This window comes from Siniperca chuatsi, linkage group LG22, assembly GCF_020085105.1.
Source record: "Siniperca chuatsi isolate FFG_IHB_CAS linkage group LG22, ASM2008510v1, whole genome shotgun sequence".
NCBI classification, from domain to species: domain Eukaryota; kingdom Metazoa; phylum Chordata; class Actinopteri; order Centrarchiformes; family Sinipercidae; genus Siniperca; species Siniperca chuatsi.
In genome coordinates this window covers 7168922-7190548 of record NC_058063.1, presented here as the reverse complement: position 1 = coordinate 7190548, position 21627 = coordinate 7168922, and the positions used below count along the sequence as shown (strand labels likewise).

Below are 21627 nucleotides of genomic sequence, written 5' to 3'. Positions count from 1 at the left end.
TGTCCTTGGAAGATGTGCACTATTTGGACAAGCATGGGCTCTTAACATATTTCAGCCCAGGGCCAAAACCTATTTTGCCCTGAGGCAGCTGAAACTCAAGTACTGCTCCTGTCATCTAGAGACAGAGAAACAAGTACATGGAAGTGTGTAAAAGGGCCAAGAAAATAAACTGGAGGAATGACTAAGCTGATTAACTATGAATAGTAAGCTTCATGAATAAGCTTCATAGTATACAATAGGCTTTGTATTTTAAATATGACTGAGCAAATCTGTGGAAATGAATATGGAGTCTGGTGTCAAAGCCACCTCCCCTCTAATTGCCAGCCAGGCCCATTCTCTAAGCCCTGACACCCACCTAACACTAAACTCCATTAGTAGACAATGGCGTGGAATCACCTGTAAGGCCTCAAAAGCCCAGGCTGTTAGCTTCTCAGTGAAAATTACCCTCCCGTGTCCAACTCTACTCCCTGTTGGGTGAATCCACCCACTGCTGACAAAAAGCCCTCATTAAGGGCTTCATGCCTGGCTCCACAGCGGGGGCCCACGCACAGTCACATCTGTGGAGAGGGGAGAAACTGGGCAGGCCATAGCCTACAGCACATGGACACATTAAAAACCTGTTAGTCTCTGAGAAAGCCCCTGGCATGGGTGTGAGCTGGGGATGGCAAGGTTTGGTAGGCTGCCTAAAGCAAGCCTAAATGAGTCTAAATTTGCTTTTGTAGTTTTTTGTATTATAAAGTGAGCAATGTAGGCAAAGTTACAAAGAAATAGGAGCTACTCAGGACCAGTGTTCCCTTCAAGCTGATAGTTTGGTGGCCTACATATGCTATTTACTAAGCTGGAAAATATCATTGTTCCAGTTTGTCCCCTGAAATGTAGTCATGATTTGCAGAATTGAAGCCTGGTGTCACCCCCCACACAAGCCGCCTTGTTAGGCCTCCCTCCCCGCCACCGGGCGTCTATTCAGACACTGGGAAATTGGCAGAGGTGTGAGAAAAGCGGTCGTTAAGGCCGGACGGCCGAGAGGTGTTTAAAATGACATTTCCTCAGCTAATGCCTGACACCTTCTCCAGAGGAAGGGAAAAATGCAAACGAGCGTGGCCGAGTGGGCAGACGGGGGGGGGGGGTGTTCGAGAGGCCTGCGGGGATCGGGGCCTAGACTTTAATCAAGGTCATCCAGCAACAGCAATTAGAGCTCCACACACGTCTTTATTATCCTACACACAGCTTCTATCTTTTCGAGCTTACAGGGACTTTACCAATAATAACTACAGCTGGATTATCCACAATAATCAACGTGAGTGTGACAAATTCAGAGCAGCTGTGAAACAGAGCAGCCTGTGTCAGCTCAAAGTGTATACATTTATTTAAATGTCACTGTTTATATTGAACCCGTTCGACTGCAGACAGTAATGACGGAATGGTGTTATTGTGGGGAGAAAATGCAAAATAGCACATAGTGCACTAAGAGTTACTTTCATTACATTCATTAAATGTTGCCTAAATCCTCTCTTCTCAGCAGAAGTTGCATGTCACGAACATGCAATTAAACTCATTATTCAGTCAGGTTTTTTTCCCCCCCTCTAGCGTGGGCTGAAAACTTCAAGTTCAAACCTGCAACGAGGCAACCAGTGAAATTTTAAGGTCTGCAAGTGAGCACTGCTCTTACCTTTCATTCAGGGAATTCCAGTAGATGGGCTCCATATTGCTGGCCGTTGTCCCCAGTAAATCCAGTAAGAATACCAGCAGGATCCCCAATCCATTCCCACTTCCTCGACACGCCATTTCAACCCTGACACCCAGCATATGTAGCCCCATTTAAAAGAAATGGGCAATATTTTCTGTGGTTTCAATGCTGTTGCAAGGAGACGATCAAAACAATGGATGTGCGACTATAGCCGATCAGGCTATAGGTAGAGGCAGTCAAAGTGAGAAGTGAAAGCCTGCTGCATACAACCTCATGGATCCACAGTTCGTCAAATTGTACTGGATCAAACCAAAACCAGACTCTGAAATGTGCAGGAGAAACTTGTTCAATCCGTGCGTCTGGATCTCAAAAAAACGACGGTTTTTCTGCGCGTCCACGGTCGTACTATTTCAGTGCCAATCCCATGACTTTCCCATTAATTTGTCATTAGTCCTCCTTTTTTTCCAAAGCAGTGCTCCTCAGCTCAAATATAACTCCACTGAATCGAATTTTGTAAAAAAGAATGTATCGCCACCCAGGAGCTATTTCTGTTGCCTTTCGGTGCGTCCTAATTGTCTTTTTCCGAACAATGTTCCCTTGTTCTCTGTGCCGACTCTGTGTGATTTCTCTCCCATTACCTTGTTTTCTAGCAAGAAGATCTACCTCCCAACATATCAGGCAAAGAAAAGAAATATTGTCAGTCTGTTAGAAGGAAACAGTCGAGATCAGGCCAAAACTGTGAAGATAAAGCGTTTAAAATGGAAAAGATGTCACTCGTGTCCACGGCTCCATCCTCATAAAGACATGTTGATGCTCGGTGGGCTTAGTCAATGCGCATTGCAATCCTTATTCTCCTCTTTGTAAAATACACAGGTTGAACACGGGTTGTAAATCCGCAAATCCTTCAGCAGCGGATTCGCTGAAAATGTAAAAAGAAACCAGGCTCCAAATCGATGATAAGTCCAAGAATCAATTCAAGCTACAACACAAGAAAACTGAGAGAAACAAACCAAAGAGCTAGAAAAGCATCTCCACTCTAATAATGTCGCACAAAGGTGAAACTTGTGAAGTGATTTTAAAAAATAAGATGCGAGTTGTGAGCATCAGTCCTCGCTGGAAATTGACGCCTATCTGATGCAGCGCATCATTTGGAGAGCGGGACGCGTCGCTTCTCGGCCAGAGGAAAGCGCTTCATTCGTTATCCGTCTCTCTGCCTCAAAATCCCACTGGTTTGACTTGCCCTAATGTTCGCAGCACATTGACAGACCGACTGGCTTGTTTGAGAGAAGGAGGAGGGAAAGGGGGGACGTGGATGAATGGGAAAAAAATCCCCATCCTCCGACTGGCAGGCAGGGTGCACTACCGGAGCGCAATTCTTCCAGGCTTTTTCGGGGGGGGCGGTATCGAGTCCCTTTCAGCACCTCCTCTCTCCTCCTCCTCTCTGGGTTTCAGGGGGCCCCCGACTCGGACCTCTGGACTCCCTGGCGCTCTATTCTGCCTCCTTTCAAACGCCGAAAAGACCCCCACTACTTCTCTAGACGCTCACCAACGTGCGTCCTCCTCTGCTCAACGCTGTGATGGAAGAGCAAGAGCGCCCTCCATGATGCATTTCGGGGGCATCACTTGTGGCACTGGAAGATGGTTGTACTGAAAACAATCCAGCTGGAATTTTAAAAGGATATTATACAAATATCACAGCACAGCTATAAGTCACTGTAGGAGTATTTAAGGTCAATTAGAGATGAAATATGCCTCATTATAGATGTATTAAAGGGATATTATGATAGTATTTGAATAGAAGTAGAATTACACAGTCTCACTATGAGGAACTTGCATATTTTTGGAAACTATTGCTGACCATGTAAGAAAAAATACTTCCTTGAAAAGAATGATGTCAGGCCCGATCATTGGACTGGATTCACCTCATAAGTCTGCAGCCCAGTCTAAACAAAAAGAATCCCTCTCTCTCTGTGTGGGAGGATGTGGCCCTCTCTCTCGGTGTCGTCCTGTTGACAGAGCAGGGAAAGCGTCCCAGCATCCAGCACCAACACTTCAAAGTGGGCCATTCAGCTTGATGAGGTACAGGACGAGTCGGGTGACGGGCCCTGCTGAGGGCCACACACACTAGTGTTTACACTGAGGCCCAGGTCGCCAAGAACACTGACACTGATTCACTTATACACTATAGCACACACACACACACACACACACACACACACACACACACAGAAACATGTATGAGATGGGGAATAGAGGACTGTCAAAACTGTGACTGGACTGCCACCATGTGGTAGATACAGTGCATGATCCTGACTACACTGTATGTCAGAGAGATGGTGCAGCCTGCCAGGCCACTACCAAAAAACAGCAACAAATGAAATTATATTATATCCTACAATGTTAGAGTTTTACCTACTTTCTATCCACCCCACACTCTCTGTGATTTTTTCGTTTTCCAGAGCTGCACCTGAGAAACAAAACGTGTGTTTTCCTGCTTTCACACATTGTTCTGTTGACAATCAAACCTACAAGACAATTGAGACACAAACTTAGATGTCCTTAAAGGAGCACTCCACCAGTTTTACGCGTGAAGTTCAGTTTACTCGTGAAGAACTACTCAGCCTATAAAAACAGTTGTATAATGTCTTCTGTGGCTCTGGAGGGAAATTGCAGAGTAACCCCCCCCCCAAAAAACAATGACATCATCAGGGTTATCTTGGCTTTGGGCTTGAAACTCGAAACTTTTTAACAGTGAGCCTGTTTTACAAATTGGAGGTGTGAGATTTGAAAGAAGTGGGCCACTGCTGCTCCACTTTTGACCATTCATTCTTTTTAATCTGTACTTGTGAGCCCCCAAAATTTATGGAAGTGCAATGCTAAATCGTTGGAGTACCCTTTTAAAAATTATGAGATGCATTTGGCTGCTCCTTTTCTTCTGAAAATTGTCCTTAACTACACAATCTTATAAAAGTGCTAATTTATGCACGTTTTTACTTACATTAACTGAAACAAAACATTATTTATTCTTTTTCTGCCATTTTAAGAAGGTAAAACATTTTCTCAGACTTTGTAATTTTACTGTCCAAATGTGAATAGTGCCCATGTGACATTTTCAACTATGAAATTCATTATGTGCAGAAGCTTAGGATTCAGCCCAGCCTGCAATGCTTCAGCATAGAAATCCATGAGTTCCCCAAACTGTAGCTGCAGTACAACACACTTCCAGAAACACACGGAGAGAGAGAAACAAGGAGGTTAAGACGCCCTTAATACTTTTCATTGAAACTGTTTCACTTAAAAACAACAGAGGGAGGAAAAACTTGATGCACCATGAACACCTCCTGCTGTTCCTGCACCGCCAGGGAGAGAAAGGAAATGAAAGTGAGACAGAGATAGAGGAGAGCATAGGGAGGGAGGAACAAAAATGATAGAAGGTCCACAAGAGCAGCAGACCTGAAGTTGGCAAGGCTTCAGTGTTTTGCTCAAAAGCACTTCAGCAGAGATATGTGCTCTTACAGGGGCTCAAACCATGGTCTGTAGGCTGAAGGACAATCTGCAAGTACGACAAAAGTGCAGACATTTCTTTTGCAATGCAAAATTACAGCATGCTTTCAACAAGAATTGTAATTGCAGGTTATGAGATCCAAACAAGAAACAAATACAGCAGGGAGATTTTATAGAGCTGCTCAGAGAGAAAGAAAGAAAAAGAGAGCAGAGATGGAGCTGTTTCTGTTGCGCTGACCTCTTGCAACCTTGGCAGGGCAGATGACAGAGCTAAATGTAGTGGAGGAAGACAGACTGGTTTAGAGACAACAGTAGTTCAGAGGTGGAGCTGGCATGAAAAACAAACCTTCTGCTCCGTCTGGGAAATATATCTGTGTGGGAAAACTGTCTGGTTTGTGGCTCTCGTTCGCTTGCATTTGTGTGTGTGTGTCGAAGATGACTCAGTTTTTAAAACTGCAGAGCTATACGATACCACCTACATCAGATCTGTCATAGTGCTGAATAACCAAATGTACTTTCTGGAGTGATATGTGAGCAGAAGGAAGGAGTTTGAAGATGTTTTTGTATGCTTAATATACACTCATAGCTGGTATGTCTGTATTTATTACTGTTTATTTATTCATGCTGACCTCATTTACTGCACCGACCTTCAACTCTTCTTCATAACCGCATCCTCTCCCTGGTGACTCTGGCTACGGTCTGCTCCAGCTGCCAAGAGCTCACCACACAAACACACACACACATACACACAATATACTATAAATACACATTTACACAAAATCAAGCAAGGGCATCACTTTCACACAGCATGTATAGCTGCAAAAATCAGCAATTACAGTAAGTGCATGGCAAACATTATGCATGTAGTGGTAAGGGTTAAGGTTAAGGATAGACACATGCACTTCCACAAACACACAAACCGACACAGACACCCATGGTGGCGGCAATACAAAGACCTCAGACAGGAAAACATGCACCCTGATGGGAATGAAATTCACACTGAGGGTGGTACAGAAATGTGTGTGTGTGTGTGTGTGTGTGTGTGTGTGTGTGTGTGTGTGTGTGTGTGTGTGTGTGTGAGTGGGTGGGTGTATGTGCGCATGAGGATGTGGGTCGGTGTCAGAGCATAGCACCCTTGCCCGCCTTGCAGTTGATAAAGCTGCACGTCTTTATCCTTCAGCATCTGTCTGTCCCTGTGAGCTTCCTCCTACTTCTCACACACACACATACACACCCCGCTGCAGAAAACACTCCTCTGCTGCCAACACACATACACACACACACACACACCCACCCTCTTATCTTCCTGTGACAGAGAGAGACGGGGGGGTGGGGGTGGATTAAATGAGGAGAGGTGAGGGGTTGTGTAACATTTGACGTGCAGATCACACATATGGATCGTACAGAGTGACTCGCTGAGTCTGCATCAGTAAACAATTTGTACCTGAAAGTTGATCTCCCTCACACACCTATCGACATTTGCATACTTAAGCAGTCTGTGATTGTTTATGCTTCTTTAACCATACTTATGAGGAATTTTCATCAACTACAACTATTCTCTAACCTCTGATGACAGCCCTTCTCCTGATTTACCTAAATCTAGTTCTAATTCTACCTTTAACCTCAAATCCTAACCTGAAAATAACCTTAGCGTTCCAGGTGCAATTGAATGTCTATGTTGTGTGTTTGCAGAAAAAAACAGCTCAAAGACAAGCATACTAAATCTGCTTGATTTTTGAGTGTGCTGTTGGACACTATTATGCCAAATGCAATGCACAGAAATGGAGACGCTGCACACAGCTGGAGGAAATTAATTAAACAATGGATTGTGGCAAAACACTGTAGAAAACAAGAAAATATTAAGTATTTGGATAAAAATTTTGCTTTCTCTTTGTGACGTTTAACTGAATGTGGCATTCCAAAATCGCAGTTTCATTGACGTCCGTCAGTGCAAGTCTCTTCAACTGGGAAGGTCATCGACCAGGAGTCACAGGAGGGCTGGTGAAAAATCAAGGAGGCCATTCACACCTGACAGAGACCATCCTCAAACAGAGACGGGGTTTACAATCTCCTCCTCGTGTCTTATCTAAATTCCATATAAGGTCACGTGATAACAAATTAAACCATCCCTTTGGCAACTGAGCAACTCCATCCACTGGGGAGTCCGAAAAAATAATCTAAATTGAATTAGCAGAACATAATTTTCCTTCTGTTCTCGCTGTCATCTCACAACCCCTCAGATTTATCTTGTGACCCTTGGAGGGCTTCCAATCTCCACGTTGGTAACCACTGACGCATACTATGTAATAGTAATAGTAATAATAATAAAACATGTTATTTATAAGTGCCTTTCAAGTCACCCAAAGACATTTAACAAATCCAGATAAGACAGTCAATACATAATAAAAGATAACAGTGAAAAGAAAAATAATAACAATAATGATAATTACAAAGAACAATAACAACAGCAATGAAATATATATACAGATAACAGAATACATTTATAATATACACATTAAGAAGCACCAGGAAAGGCTAATCTAAACAGGTGAGTTTTCAGTTGCGACTTAAAAGAAGCAACAGATGTGCACTGGCGCAGACCCTGAGGGAGAGCATTCCAGAGGTTGGGGCCAGCCACACTGAAGGCCCTGTCACCCATAGTGCAGAGCCTAGAGGGGGGGAGTGGAGAGTAGATGGGCATCAGAGGAACGTAGTGAGTGAGTAGGTGTGTAGGGATGGAGAAGACTGGATAGGTAGGGATGCGCCAAGCCATGGAGGGATTTATAGAAAAGGAGAAGTACTTCAAAACAAATGCTCGATTTACCTGGGAACCAGTGCAGTTGAAGGGTAGGGACGATGTGCTCCCAGGACCGCGTGTGGCAGAGAACTCTTTCAGCCGAATTCTGGACATACTGTGGTCTGTTTAACCCCTGAGTGGGTACACCAAGGAGAAGGGCATTACAGTAATCTAGTCGGGATGTAATAAAGGCGTGAATGAGAGTCTCTGGAACAGAATGGGAAAGAGAGGGGAGTAGCCTGGAGATGTTCTTCAGGTGGAAAAAGGCCTTGGTGATGTTTTTTATATGTGTGTCAAAAAGGAGCGTGGAATTTAAAGTTACACCAACATTTTTGACCTCAGCAACAAACGATGTAATAAAACCAATTTTAGATGGGAGACTTTGCGAAGTGTGGCTGGGGGAGGCAATGAGGATAGCCTCAGATTTATCCTGATTAAGTTTAAGGTAATTGCAGGTCATCCAAGCATTAATATCATTTAAGCAGTCTGTCAGACTGGATGGTGGTAGAGTGTCCGAGGACTTGGTGTGAAAGTAGAGTTGTGTGTCGTCAGCATAGCAGTGAAAATATAGGCCATGTCGACGAAGTAAGTATGGAATTGCGACACAGCACGGATTTTCAAACATCAACAGTAATCACAGTCAACTGTAATTAATTCAATTCAATTCAATTTTATTTATATAGCACCAATTCATAACAGAAGTTATCTCATTGCGCTTTTCCTATAGAGCAGGTCTAGGCCGTACTCTTTTTAATATTAATTACAGAGACCCAACAAATCCCTTATAATAATTACCTTGTGTCCCAGGAGTGAAACCAGGTACTAAAAGACCAGGTTCTAGCAGAGCTCCTCTGACCTGGTCCTTTGCTCCACCTGCTCCCCCTGACACCACTCTGCCTCCAGCCTCCTCAACCACTGGCTCCTGCATAAACATCCCCTCCAGCCACTGTGGAGAGGGGAATGAGGGAGGGAGGGTGGTTATGGAAAGGTGTAAAGAATGGACAGACGCTGGGACAAGAGTTGTCCATGCAGCCTGAGGGCAGGTAGGATGAATTTAGGCCCTACTGCTCTACCTTTCCCCAGAGTACAATTACGCAAGCAATTACTCTCCCTGGGCATCACACACCCCACTAAACCGCCAAGATCACATCCAATCTGTCAGGGCCAGCTGGGATACTGGATGCTTAAGGTATTTCAATAGGCTCACCCTCATGATAAGTAGCTACAGGGATCGCCAGAGGGAATGTGTGGAGAGCAGGATGAGATGATGAGAAGAGGATGAGGTGAAGGATAGAGGGAAGGCAGAGGCACACATGCTAGTACATATCTTAAATTGATATTCTATATTTATTAGGGCTTATATATTCGTTTGAGAAATATCAATGAAGAGCTACTTATCTCAACCTGTCAGCAACAGTAGAATATGATGATATGACGTCTTTTTTTTCTGTGTTAATCTTCCCAGCTATTTCATATAGATGTTCATGTGTGTGCCTCCACATCTGGAGTGAATAGAGGAGGATCAGACTCCACGGTGAAATGAAACCTCTGGTGCTGTGCTTTTCCCTGGCTTCAGAGCATGTGCAGGAATACAGGTGCCAATTATTTCCACATCTAATGTAAACCAAAGAACAAGGACGCGTCAATCACCGCTGCTGCCTTTTGGACTGGAAATGTACTCATAGGAACGCAGCTATTTTGGCGGCTGATGAAATGGGTTGGTTGGGACTTATAAAAATATCCCTGCAGATTCAGGCTTTGTAAGGACAACCTCAAGTCATCTGAACTTCAGACTGGTCCATCTATAATAAGCAGAAAATGTGGCGATGTGAAAATTACATTCTACTACTGACTGAAGGGGGGTTTATTTTGAATACATTCACTATTTTGGATTTAGCTCTTATCCTAACTTGTGTTAACAGAAACCGTCATTGATCATCTGCAGGAATGAAACGCATGTAGCCTGACACTAAAGAAATGAACAAGACACTACTAAAACAAGACAGTCTGCAGCCACGCTAGCACCGCTCTAAGGAAGTACTTTGGCACAGTGGTGCTTTGGACTTAATGCTATAGTCAGAATGCAAACACGCACACATTGACAATAACATGTTAATAAGCAAGTAAGTTAGGCAAGTGTAATAGTTACTATGTTCACCATCTTAGTTTAGAGTGCTAACATTTGCATGGCTAAAATATTACACTACAAGTCCTGCATTCATGATGTTGCTTGATAGAAGTATAGAAATATTGTCCGCAAACTGTACTTAAAGTATTAAAGTTAAGCTCTCATTAGGCATTGGAATAGCCTCGTTAGACTTTCATACACATTACTGTAATAGTACTGTTGCATCACTCTATAAAGAGCATTCTAATTTTGTAGCTAGTTGAGGTGAAGCTAATTTTAACTAATCTGTACTGTTGGGTAGTTTGATCTACAAAAGTGCATCATATTTGTAATCAGAATTTTTAGGTAAAATCTGAATCGGCAAAGTTTCATCAGTCAAGTACACTACAATTCTCTGAAAATAGAAATACTCAAGTAGGCTATAGTAGCCTTGTTACTTTCCATCACTTGGAACTAAAATTCAGGATGCTGCATCCATTTTGACCATTCTATTCTGTCTCTACCCAGTCCATCAACTTCACGACAGTGCAATACAAAATTGTTGAAGTTAAAGGCCGCCCTGTGTGTCCCTGGCTTCATACTGCTCTGACTGGGGTCAAACAGGTAGAAAACCTGCCTCATGCTGTGTACTTCAGGAGCTAACACTGGAAGATAACCCCTCCTCCTTTTGGTGTCGGAAATAGGCTGATGACCAGGATGATGACTGATTAAGTGATAGTTAAACATATACAGTCAGTGGCCACTTCATTACTTGTAGCTACAACTGTCTAGTATCAGGCAGAGCCCACTATTGCCCCCAGCACAACCTAATCTGGGAAGCATGGATTCAACAAGGCACGGAAATGTTTCACTCGTGGAGTTTAATGATTCAATAGCATCACACAGAAAATCTTTTACAAAGATTTGTTGATGGTACATCTTGGCTCCAAATCTTGTCCCACTGCAGCCCAAATTTGATCAGGTTGAGATCTGTCTGCATGCTTTACACTTAATTTAGGTGACATGTTTCCTGAAAGCCTGAGCTGTAAAGTGAAAGGTGTACCAAATAATGTGGCAGCTGTGTATATGCAGCACATAACCTATTAAGTCTGAAGAAAACTGGATGTAACAGCTCTACTCTACTGGTGTGTCAGAGCCGGGTCAGAGTGAAGCCCTGTGCTAAATGCCTGTCAAACACATCCAAAGTCTCTTGGAGATAAAAGAGCATCCATTTGACATTTTGAGAAATGCCATGTATGACAACCTCTAAAAACTACAGCAAATCTGTTCCCTCTGCTTCATGTTATAAAAAGCCTTTTCCTTTCAAAAGGCAACATAAGAGTGACAAACCAGAGAGCAGTCTAGACATTTTAGCATCTCAAACTTCAGAGCTGTGTGCTGCTCTTTTCCTCCATGCTAATTCAGCCGGGGTCACACCGCTGAGTGTTTGCTTGAGTGCTTCACTGTGGGATTAGGAGATTCAACAGGCAGAAAGCCATTTGAATAATTGTTTTCAAATGTCTTTCTTAATATCAAGATCCCATTACTTACTATTCCGCACACTCTCTGGTGACGAGCGCTGGGACTGTTAAGTTTGTGTGTGTGCCTGTCTAATGGAAGGCACTTATGCAAGGCCATGGAGACTCACTCAGGATGCGACATAAACGGAAGCACAGAACACAGAACACTTGATGTGGATTGGCTCATTAACTACATAAGTGGAAAGACTACACTTCAGCCACCTTGGGATGAAGATAATGGCTTTGCTGTCATCTGTGTGACAGCACTAGGGTTTGGCGGACATGGCTTTCTGAAAGCACACCATTTTCAATACAAACGACATTTAGACACGTTTTAAAAACGAAAAAGGTGACAATTGTTCAATGTAACCTCTAGAATTTCATTGTTGGCAGGGTGAATTAGTCTGACGAATCATTAGACAATGGGACTTGAACACTGAAATCCACTACATTTAATCAATTGAAATCAATATCATATGCAATTGGTGTGGTTTTAGCTTAGGGGGGAAATGTTTTGACAATCAGAATACAAGCTTAATTTAACATTTAGGAACACTTCAGAGGTATACAGCAATTAATTAAGCAAGGTTGGCCTGAAAAGTCTTAATGTGCAATGGATTAGCTTTGAGAATCTGATTGCAACAATTCTTTTTTTAGCTAAATACTGTATCCTCATATTACAGCTGAGCAGCACTGACTCGATGAATGCCCAGATTTTTAATCAGATGACAATATCACTCCTGTACAACGGACACCTTTTGCACTCTTTGTTATAGGCTTAATTTAAAGTAGATACATTTTTGTTGTTATCGATCTACACCCTGTATCCTCAAATTGATGAGCAAAAATGTTTTCACCTAATTATAAAAGCATAAAGGTTTTCAGTGAACTATTCAGGCTGCATTGTTTTTTTGGCCACTTGGGGGCAGCGCAACAAGCTGACTAGTTACACATCCAGCAGTTACAGAGCAACATTGGCATTCATTTGGAGACATGCTTATCTGACTGAATTTAAGCCCAACATTGACTCTTCTTTTAGCTTCGTTTTGCTCTCCACGTCTTAGAGGAAATAGTGTCTTTTTAGCTGCAAGATGCTCCACTATGTTCACCAGCTAATCGCTAACTTTGCAATAAGTTAAAAGAGGCTAAATGCTCTGTGGAGCTGCGGGGAACTGCAGAGTTGGGTTAAAATTCTCTGTAGTTGACCCACTTTCACGTTACACATTTTATCCTTTTCGATTTGATTACAGCAGCTTTAAAATTCAAATACAGTAATACCTTATTTTGTATGTATTCAGACCCCTTGCTCTTCCTTTAATCATTGCTGAATCAAGTGATTGGACATTCTTTCAATCACAGGCAAGTTCTATTGACTGGATATGATGTAGAAAAGCTTACATCTGTCTGTGAAAGGTCTCACAGTTCATACTACATGACAGAACGTAAACATCAAACCCAAGGAACTGTCTATAGGTCAACTTGATTCACGGTGCCAGCGTGTCGTAACCACTTTCTGTCCCTAATGGCCAACAGCAGATATCCAGAGGTGATAAGGACCCACATCTCACTCATCACCAACCACACACTTCACTCTCTGGTAGGGCTGAGATTAAGAAAAAGTCCAGACCATCAGACAAACAAATAGCAATCACCACACCACTGGATTATCTATTACACTTGTTTGGCAATTTTTCTGCCTCCAATTTTCCTTCTTGTCGTCTTTATACCTACTTTCCTCTCCCAAGGCAGAGACAGTTGCTAAGCAACCTGCACAACACAACAGTGGGGCTCTCCAACTTGGCTCTCTGCTCGGTGTGCCCCTGTGGTTTCAGACAATCAAATACACGAGTGTGCGTATTCATACAGAATGTGTGTGGGAGAGGTGAAAGCTATGAATAGTTTCCATCTCATAAGCGAAAGCCAGAAGTCCCTTTAGCGTTTAAGAGGTGCCTCTTGACTCGAGTGTAACATCATCTTGCATTCATCTGGGATTTATTACAGGGCATCCAACTCTGCCTTAAGCAGAAAGGACAAAAAATTAATAAGACCCTAAATCTGTGAAGAGATATACTTTTAATTCACTCCAGCTTGAATAAAACCACCAGAAAGCCACCTGTCGTGGACACAGCCATCTATCTAGAGACTTATGTGACATCAAGGCCTACATGGTTCCTAATGCTTCCTGGTAGAGCAAATTTGTGTAGTATTGTGTGACAGTAGCTACACCATTGTAGCTATTATTACTTGGCAACAAATTTGAGCGCCAAGAAGTAAAACCTGGATCAACACAGGCTTCAAAATTGATAGGTTCCTCAGTGTCTGAAGATAAATGGCTTAGGCTGGAGCGTGCTGTGCCTCCTTCTGATCAACCTGCAAAGAAACTCTACAGCAAAGCACACCCCACTGATGGCAACATAAGCATTGAGAAAAAAAAAATCACTGCAGTACATTATTAATGCAATTATACAAATACAATGTGTTTTGTGCTGCCACATCACCACTCACACAGGTACAAATGTAATCTGAGCACAATCTGTAGAAAAAAATAATCAAGACATCACTTGTTTTCCAGGTGCACCCACTGACTTTCACAGATTGTTATGAGGTTACAGTAAACAAGCTGGCTGCTTACAGAGTATACATTCGGAAAATTAGAATGATCATCATGGCTTTACAAAAATATACATTTGTGGGCATGCACAGAGCGACACAACACTTGGTGCGTCCAATAGTTTAAAAAAGAAGGTAAAAACAGGAGATCCCATGAGTTTACAAAAGCAAAAGCTCAAGAACAAATGGCACTTTACTGTAACTATAGCAGTTAGGAATCTCCGGGGCAGCATTACAGCCACACACACGTAAACAAATACTCCTACAGAACTCAGGTCGGAGGTTCAATCAGTAGACACTGATGGGCCGCTTCACACCACAGTCAAGGCTTTCAATTCGACCAAATTCATCCAATTCAGGGAGTAGATTCCCCATAAACAAAAAAGTGAACAAAGATTTCATAAAATATTCATTATATTTCATCTTGACTGGATAAAAAAAAAAAAAAAAACCCAAAACAAATGTTCACTAATCAAATAACAAAACAAAGAGAAATATCAGGCTCCACTTATTATGAAACTCACAAGATGTAACCAGAGTAAGGTTTTAAAGAAAACCTCCTTGCTTTTATCATTGACCCAGAGTCTTGGCATATAGTCCCAATTCTTATTTACCCAATTGGCATTACAACAATGAAGTCTTCAAACACAGAACCCTGTTTCTGTTCCAACCTGATGTGCAATGTTTCATAATTCTTTAATTTTAACTTTGCAAGTGTGAGTACTGTGTCTGTAAAGGCTGTAAACTTGCAGGTGATATGTTAAGACTCAATTTCTGAAATTTATTTGGACTGCAAATATGCTAATGTTTAAGGTAACCGGATGTTTAGAAATGATCCAGAAATGAAATTTTCCACCTCGGGACTTCATGTTGCTGATGGCAAAGAGAATCTGACAGACCCATAATTGGGTTTATCCATACCAAACATTCCCGAAATACATATCACGTGGCAGGTGCTTCAGGCCTCCACCACCGCTGTACTCGGCTCTTGGTTCCCCTCTGTGGCAGGGCCGAGCGGCCCGGCCCACCACAGAGTCAGGGCGTTGTCTTGACGGATCTCCTGCGGTGACATCACAGCTTTACTTCCCTCGCCGTCAGAGGCCGAGTCACCCTCACTGTCCCCAGGCCACGGGAACTGACGCTGCCCGCTAGATGTTGCCAACAATGGCATAAAGGGATGAATACTGTAGAAGAGAAGGATGGAGGACCAGAGGGGGAGAGGAAGACATTTCTGGTATTTTGCACTGCAGCATTGCACGTTATTCATTTAAGATACATTTAGATGTAAACACTAAGAGGAAATAAGTGATGCATTTCACAGACCAAAAACAAGTGAATTAAGTCCAGATTCTCTACATATTTGTAGCACATTCACAGTCATGACACATCTTTAGTTCATCAACTATTTCATCTCTTCCACACAGAACCCACTGTGCACATTAGATTACGTGAATTGCTACTAAGCAACAGAGCCATTTACTTGATTTTTTATAAATGCATACATAAGCTGTAATTATTGCTCTCGTCTCACAAAGCAGTAATAATGCATGTTGTGCAATATTACGTCTCTGAAATTGGAAACTGTTTCTTCTCTTATCTAAAATATTTTGGATGATTTGTTTGCATCGCCTATGCTTTTGTGTGAATGATTGGGGGACCCAAACAGTACAGCACAGCAGGACAATCAGGCAGGAAAACAGCAACACAGTTTCTGTTTGAACAGAAGTCCAATATAAATCGTACTTCTTAATGTGTGCGACTATTTGTACCATTTAATAGTAAGTTAGTTGAGGGCTAATAGACCTGTGTGGTTGTATTTGACAACAAGATATCCCATGACCTGGACAATTGAGAAGCTTCGGTTTCTACCATTTCTAAAATTTATTTTGTACTATTAAATGCTAATGGGATTTTTTAACCCTTTTACTCCATGGCACGTAATCCTGACAAAAACAAACTTGGTGATGGCAGTCAGACACAGTTTTGGGAATGGGTCAACTTCAATCTGATATTTTATCTGCCCTATCATTACTGAACCTGAAACATCATACCTGATGCCGTTGGTGCAGTCCCAGTGGGTCTGGAACCTCAGCTGAGGTTGCAATAGCTCCTCGTTACTATCAGGAGGAGCTGTCTGGGTGTCCCATATTGACACCACTCCCTCTGTGTCACCGCTCAGCAGGTACCTGCCTGACCTGTATAGAAAAAAACAAACAAACAAACAAACAAACAAAAAAACATCCGTACACAATCAACATAACGCAAGTACCAACAGGTCACAGATAACTGCTCAGCATTTATACACCCATGTGAAAGTTCTAGAAATTGGTAAGCCTAAGTAAACAGACAGGATGCAGAAAAACTGGATGAATGACAGTATGCTCATATATTTTATGTGGTCTTTAGGGCAGTATCACCTCTTTGTCACAGTTCAAGCTCACACACATATCACAGAGTAGAGTTCTAGTAAGTGAAGTAAACTTACAGGTCCAGGTCAAAGTAGATGCGCTGGTTAGTGGCCACGTTTCTCTTAAGTGAAAACACAACCTTGCCTGGCTCTCTTAGGTCCCAGCACAGGATTTCTGGATCCTAAACACACACACACACACACACACACACACACACACAAGCTTTTTTTCCAGGGCTACAGAGCTGACTGCATGTAGGTAACAGAGGTTATTTTTTTAAATCAAAAAAATTTCTAATGAAAAAATTAGGTAGAAATAATCACTATCAATAAAAAGCCTTTATCTGTGTATTTCTAGTTTTCGTTGTGGGTTATTTCCAATACCACCACAAATTTACATTCAGATCTTCCCTTTGTCTTGATATTGATTTCACATAGACCTGCAGTGTACAGTAAATCTGTAATCTTGACCCCGTTGCTAAATTGTAGATTAACTGGCAGAGTGACTTGCATGCTACAGAGCAACTTTGTAGACCCTGGAATGCTTAACTAGTGTATATTTCATCGTAACAGGGTGACATAAGGTAACAGGAATGAATGGAGGGCACTGAATCACACAGAGGTTGATGGTTATGGAGTCTTTACTAGAGCCCAACCGATGTATCAGTTGGCCGATATTATCAGTCGATTTGGGCATATCGCAGATATATTGGTATTCGTGCATACGTTATCTCATATGAGCCGATATAAAACAGTTTTCTTTTCTCAGTATATTAGGCAGAAAGAAAGGCTTGTATTAATACACTGGTGTCACTGCAAAGTTTATCCAGCAGAATGCGTTGCCACTACAGCTAAAATGACTACCAACATAAACCACAGACAGATTACAAACACTAACAAAAAACTTAAACTGCTTTCAGCACTAGGCAGTGCATACTGGGAAATGTGGGCCGTCACTCTCGCTACAATACTCTCAGCACCGCGCAGCACATGTAGTAGAGTGCCGTGTGCACAGCTGAGCAGACGTAGTGGAGCTATAGTTAGTCAGTCAGTAGCAGCTGCTGCAGCTCAGCAGACGACGGTGCAGTGGTGGTTTGAGTCTTCACGCTACATTGTTACCTAGTTGGTGAGACGCAATGCTGGAAAGTAAATAAATAACATCAGAAGCCTGTTTTTTCACCGGATACGCTGAATGTTTCTAGCAGAGGAGCTGTTTATTTTTTGACTCCGCAGCAGTGAACCATGAGTTAATGTTAGTGACCGTTACAAAATGTTGCTACAGATGACATGTTCTGATAAGCAAGAAAAAAGCATTTCTGATTGAAATTTAATCAATTGAAAAAATGGTTCAGAATCGGAACAAAGCTGGAGCATGAATCTCATAGCTTGATAGAGTAAGTTAGAGAATATATGGTTTAGTCGAGAGCAGTGATGGAATGTAAGTAAGTGCATTTAGTACTGTACTTTAGCACAATTTAGAGGTACTTGTACTTGACTTGAGTATTTCCATGGCATTTTCTGCCACTTCAGCAATTGACTGATAGTGTGAAACAGTGCTGATGTTTATTTAGCTATTTATTTGAATTATTTGATTTATTCTTTATTCAAATGGTCAGCAATAGACTGATACTGAACAAAAAGTGCCAATGTTTATTTAGCTATTTATTTAATTTTTTCTTCATTCTCTCAGTGTTAATTTCCAAAACTGGTTGACAATGTATATGTTAAATTATTTAACATGTTAAATATTTAACTTAAATATTCTTTAACAAAAGTTATTTGTTTCAGAAAGCAGCCTTCTGAGTACCTTTGCATAGCCATATCGGTGCACAATCCACATAGGAAAGGTCTAAAATTCACTATATTGGCCGCCATATAGCTAATCAGTGAATGTTTCCCCTCTAAAATTGGTATCTGGAATTTTTTTGAGGACTACTTTTGCATTCCCTCACAATATGTTTTGTGTTACCTCGCCATATTTTGCGTTCAAAAAACTAATTTAAGAAACACCCGAAAGATTATCCTTTTTCACCTGTTCTTAACTCAAACATTTGCCTCTTAAGGCTTCCGTAGAACTATATAGAACTGGAGAAAAAGAAAAACTAATATAAAAATCTAAAATGTAATGCTGCAAATTCAAGCTCTTGTGATGGCAAACCTCTGCAGCACCCTTGTGAAACACAATGAATCCTTTAGACTTTCACTTTTGGGGGAATGCCACAATGCCTGATCAGATTCATTACATGCTGACTCACGCCATCAAGACAGGAACTTAGCATATAAAGCTCTTAACCAAAAGCTTTGATAATGCTTGTGTAAACCACCTTTCCAATGCAACAGAGCAAAGTAATTTGATACCTACTTAACACACAAAGCCTACTGATGGTGTGTGTGTGATCATTCAAACTAAGCAGCATTACTACCCCTCAGGTATCTTCTCTGCATGCTGCTGTATGCAAGTGTGTGTGTTTGTGTGTGTTCACCTTGCGCCCGCCGGTGTACAGGTAGTTGCCGTCAGGGGAGAAGAGCAGATGGGTGAGGCCTCCGTGGTGGCGGGTCGGCAGCAGAGCCAGCAGGGTGCCGTCTTGGCAGGAGTAGAGGCCAGCGCAGCGGGAGTAAGAGCCACAGGCATAAACAGACTGGCAGGGGCTGAAGCCAAAGCAGGAGATGATGCCACTTTGGCCCTGCTTCTTCACTGCAGTGAAGACAAGAGAGTGGCATTTGGCAGGGCTTTCAGCCTTTTAAAAAGGTTCACAAGACACAACTCCCAATCACTTCTCCTCAAAGTTACATTTTTGGCAGCTCCTACATTCCTGAGTACATCTCCAAAAGGAAAATATTTCTCAACAAAGCACACATATTTGGATCATCTGTTTCTTTTTACAGCTTACTGCTTTCCCAATCATGCTCTTTCAAAAAAAAAAAAAAAAAAAAAAAAGGCTTTTAGCACGTTTTTGGCACCAAATAGCAGAAGCGAGGGTTTGGCACAGTCCTGATATGTATCACATAACCTGTTTTTGAGATTAACCATACATTTCTGGATAATTTGCAGTTATTAATTATCAAGTAGAGCTGATGGAGCCAAACCATAGACAGCAATGATCTACCAGAGCAAGATGCTGAGTTGCCAACATAGCAGAGTTGAAGTTTACCTAAAATAAATCCTTTTTTCAGGCATTTTGCATTTGTTATCAGATTCGTTTGTTGCCGACTGAAAAGTAACCTCTCAACCTGCATACCTTAGCACTGTTTGCAATAAATAATTAAAAAAGAAATCATGAAGGATATGAAAACTCAACCTTTGAGTTGAAAAATAAACCCTATTTGTTGACATTTTGAAGGACCACTTTGGTGGTTTAGAATACTTCAGCTTGTTAACACTGGTTCAGTTCATTTCAGTACTTCAGTAAAACCTGCCAGCGTAGTGAAACGTGTTTGAAGTGTGTGACAGAGTTTGGAATTCATCACAGTAAACATTTAGTTCCCTTCATTTTTTGTCAGAAGTAGATAATAAAAACTCTCCTTGCTGGTTTGTTCAAGGACACTTCAGTCTGTGAGATGTGACAATCAGCTGCCAAAAAGCAACTTTTTGAATACAAGAAACGATTGACTTCACATTATCCTTTTCACAACGTCCCTGTTTACAAAAAAAAAAAAAAAAAAAGATTATTTATGGGTATGACATGCAACAAAAGGTCGCTGGCTGGTTACGACCATGTGGCATTCGCTGTAACTATTCGGCTCTGGAAGCGCTCTGACGTCCCTGTTTACTTATTGTTTGTCGTGTGGGTTTGATTTTACAAGAACATAGCTTGTGAATGCAATTCTTTTTTGTAAATTCTTTTTTACTCTCAGACTTTGGAGCGGCCTTGAACAGGGAGAGCTTTCAAAACAGTCCCCGCTCTCAAATAGGGATAAACATTTTATATAACTCATAATTCATTATTTGTTACAATTAATATACATTTCCACTTTCAAGAGAACTTTTGATGTAAAGAGCCACATTTTGATGTTTAAGATTATATCCTTGATTTGTAGTTAATCAGCTACATCATGCAAAACCACTAGTATGCACCATACTAGTTGTTTTACATGAAGTAGCTGAAACGGTGTGAGAGAAGTTGATAACTGACCTATGGTGGGCCGCTCCTCACAGTCTCTGCCAGGACGCTCAGTGTAGAAGACCCTGACAGTTTTGTCAAAGCCGCAGTAGAGCTGCGTTCCATCCGGCGAGAAGCAGAGGGAGTGGGCTGCCGTCAGCTCATCCAGGTGATTGTAGGGTCGGAAACTGGCTCGCACCTCCCCGTAAAATGCATCCCACACATGGACTGGGTTGTCACGGCTACTGCTCGCTAGACTGCGAAAGAGGAGTGAGCGGCCAGATAAAAACAATGAGTTATTTATGTCGTATGGGAAAAGGACTGAGAGACAACAGGGAATAGAGAGTGAATGATGCAAATTATGTAACACGGGTCAATAAATGCTGACAATACTTCAATGAAGATTGACTCCATTATCCCTGAGAGCAATTTATTTATTTATTTTTTATAGCTAGCAATTAAGAAATTACTCATTTCAGAGTTTCAGCACGAGAACATATTTAATGAATTCAGTGAATGAACATAGTGTGACTAGGGCTGGGCGATACGGCCAAAAATGTTATCATGATAATCATCGATATCGACTGATATGAAAATGTTTATCATGATAAATGTCAACCAAACGATTAATTGTGGTTTTAAACTATTCTTCATTGTCAGAACGTGACAAACACTTGCCAAACAGTGAAACATTTCACAAATCTGAGGTAAAACATTCAAAACAATTATAATTGTACTGCAATTTATTACTTTCTGCGTGTTCTAGCGAGTGATTGTTTTAAATGATGAAACAGGTTTGTGGTGTTGCCGGTCTTAGCTGGCACTTGTCTTCGGCACAGTTTGCATTAGACTGTAAATAGCCAAAATATCTCCAAACTACTGAAGTTGAGTGACC

General features: G+C 41.7%; 2 protein-coding genes across 3 annotated transcripts in view; both read right to left on the bottom strand.

Annotated features, from left to right (window-relative positions):
- The window catches only part of efnb3b (ephrin-B3b), a 79040-nt gene extending 75906 nt beyond the window's left edge, over positions 1-3134 (bottom strand). Inside the window, exon 1 of the mRNA XM_044184877.1 lies at positions 1670-3134. Within this exon, the coding sequence (XP_044040812.1) occupies positions 1670-1818 (149 nt within the window). The 5' untranslated portion in view covers positions 1819-3134. The remainder of the gene's footprint in view (positions 1-1669) is intronic.
- A 10535-nt stretch (positions 3135-13669) lies between these two features.
- The window catches only part of wrap53 (WD repeat containing, antisense to TP53), a 19873-nt gene continuing 11915 nt past the window's right edge, over positions 13670-21627 (bottom strand). For both annotated transcript variants that reach the window (XM_044184874.1, XM_044184875.1), the window contains exons 7-11: positions 20766-20989; positions 19116-19327; positions 16711-16814; positions 16277-16420; positions 13670-15409 (exon numbers count right to left, since the gene is read on the bottom strand). In XM_044184874.1, coding sequence (XP_044040809.1) covers positions 15184-15409; positions 16277-16420; positions 16711-16814; positions 19116-19327; positions 20766-20989 — 910 coding nt within the window. In that variant the 3' untranslated portion in view covers positions 13670-15183. The remainder of the gene's footprint in view (positions 15410-16276; positions 16421-16710; positions 16815-19115; positions 19328-20765; positions 20990-21627) is intronic.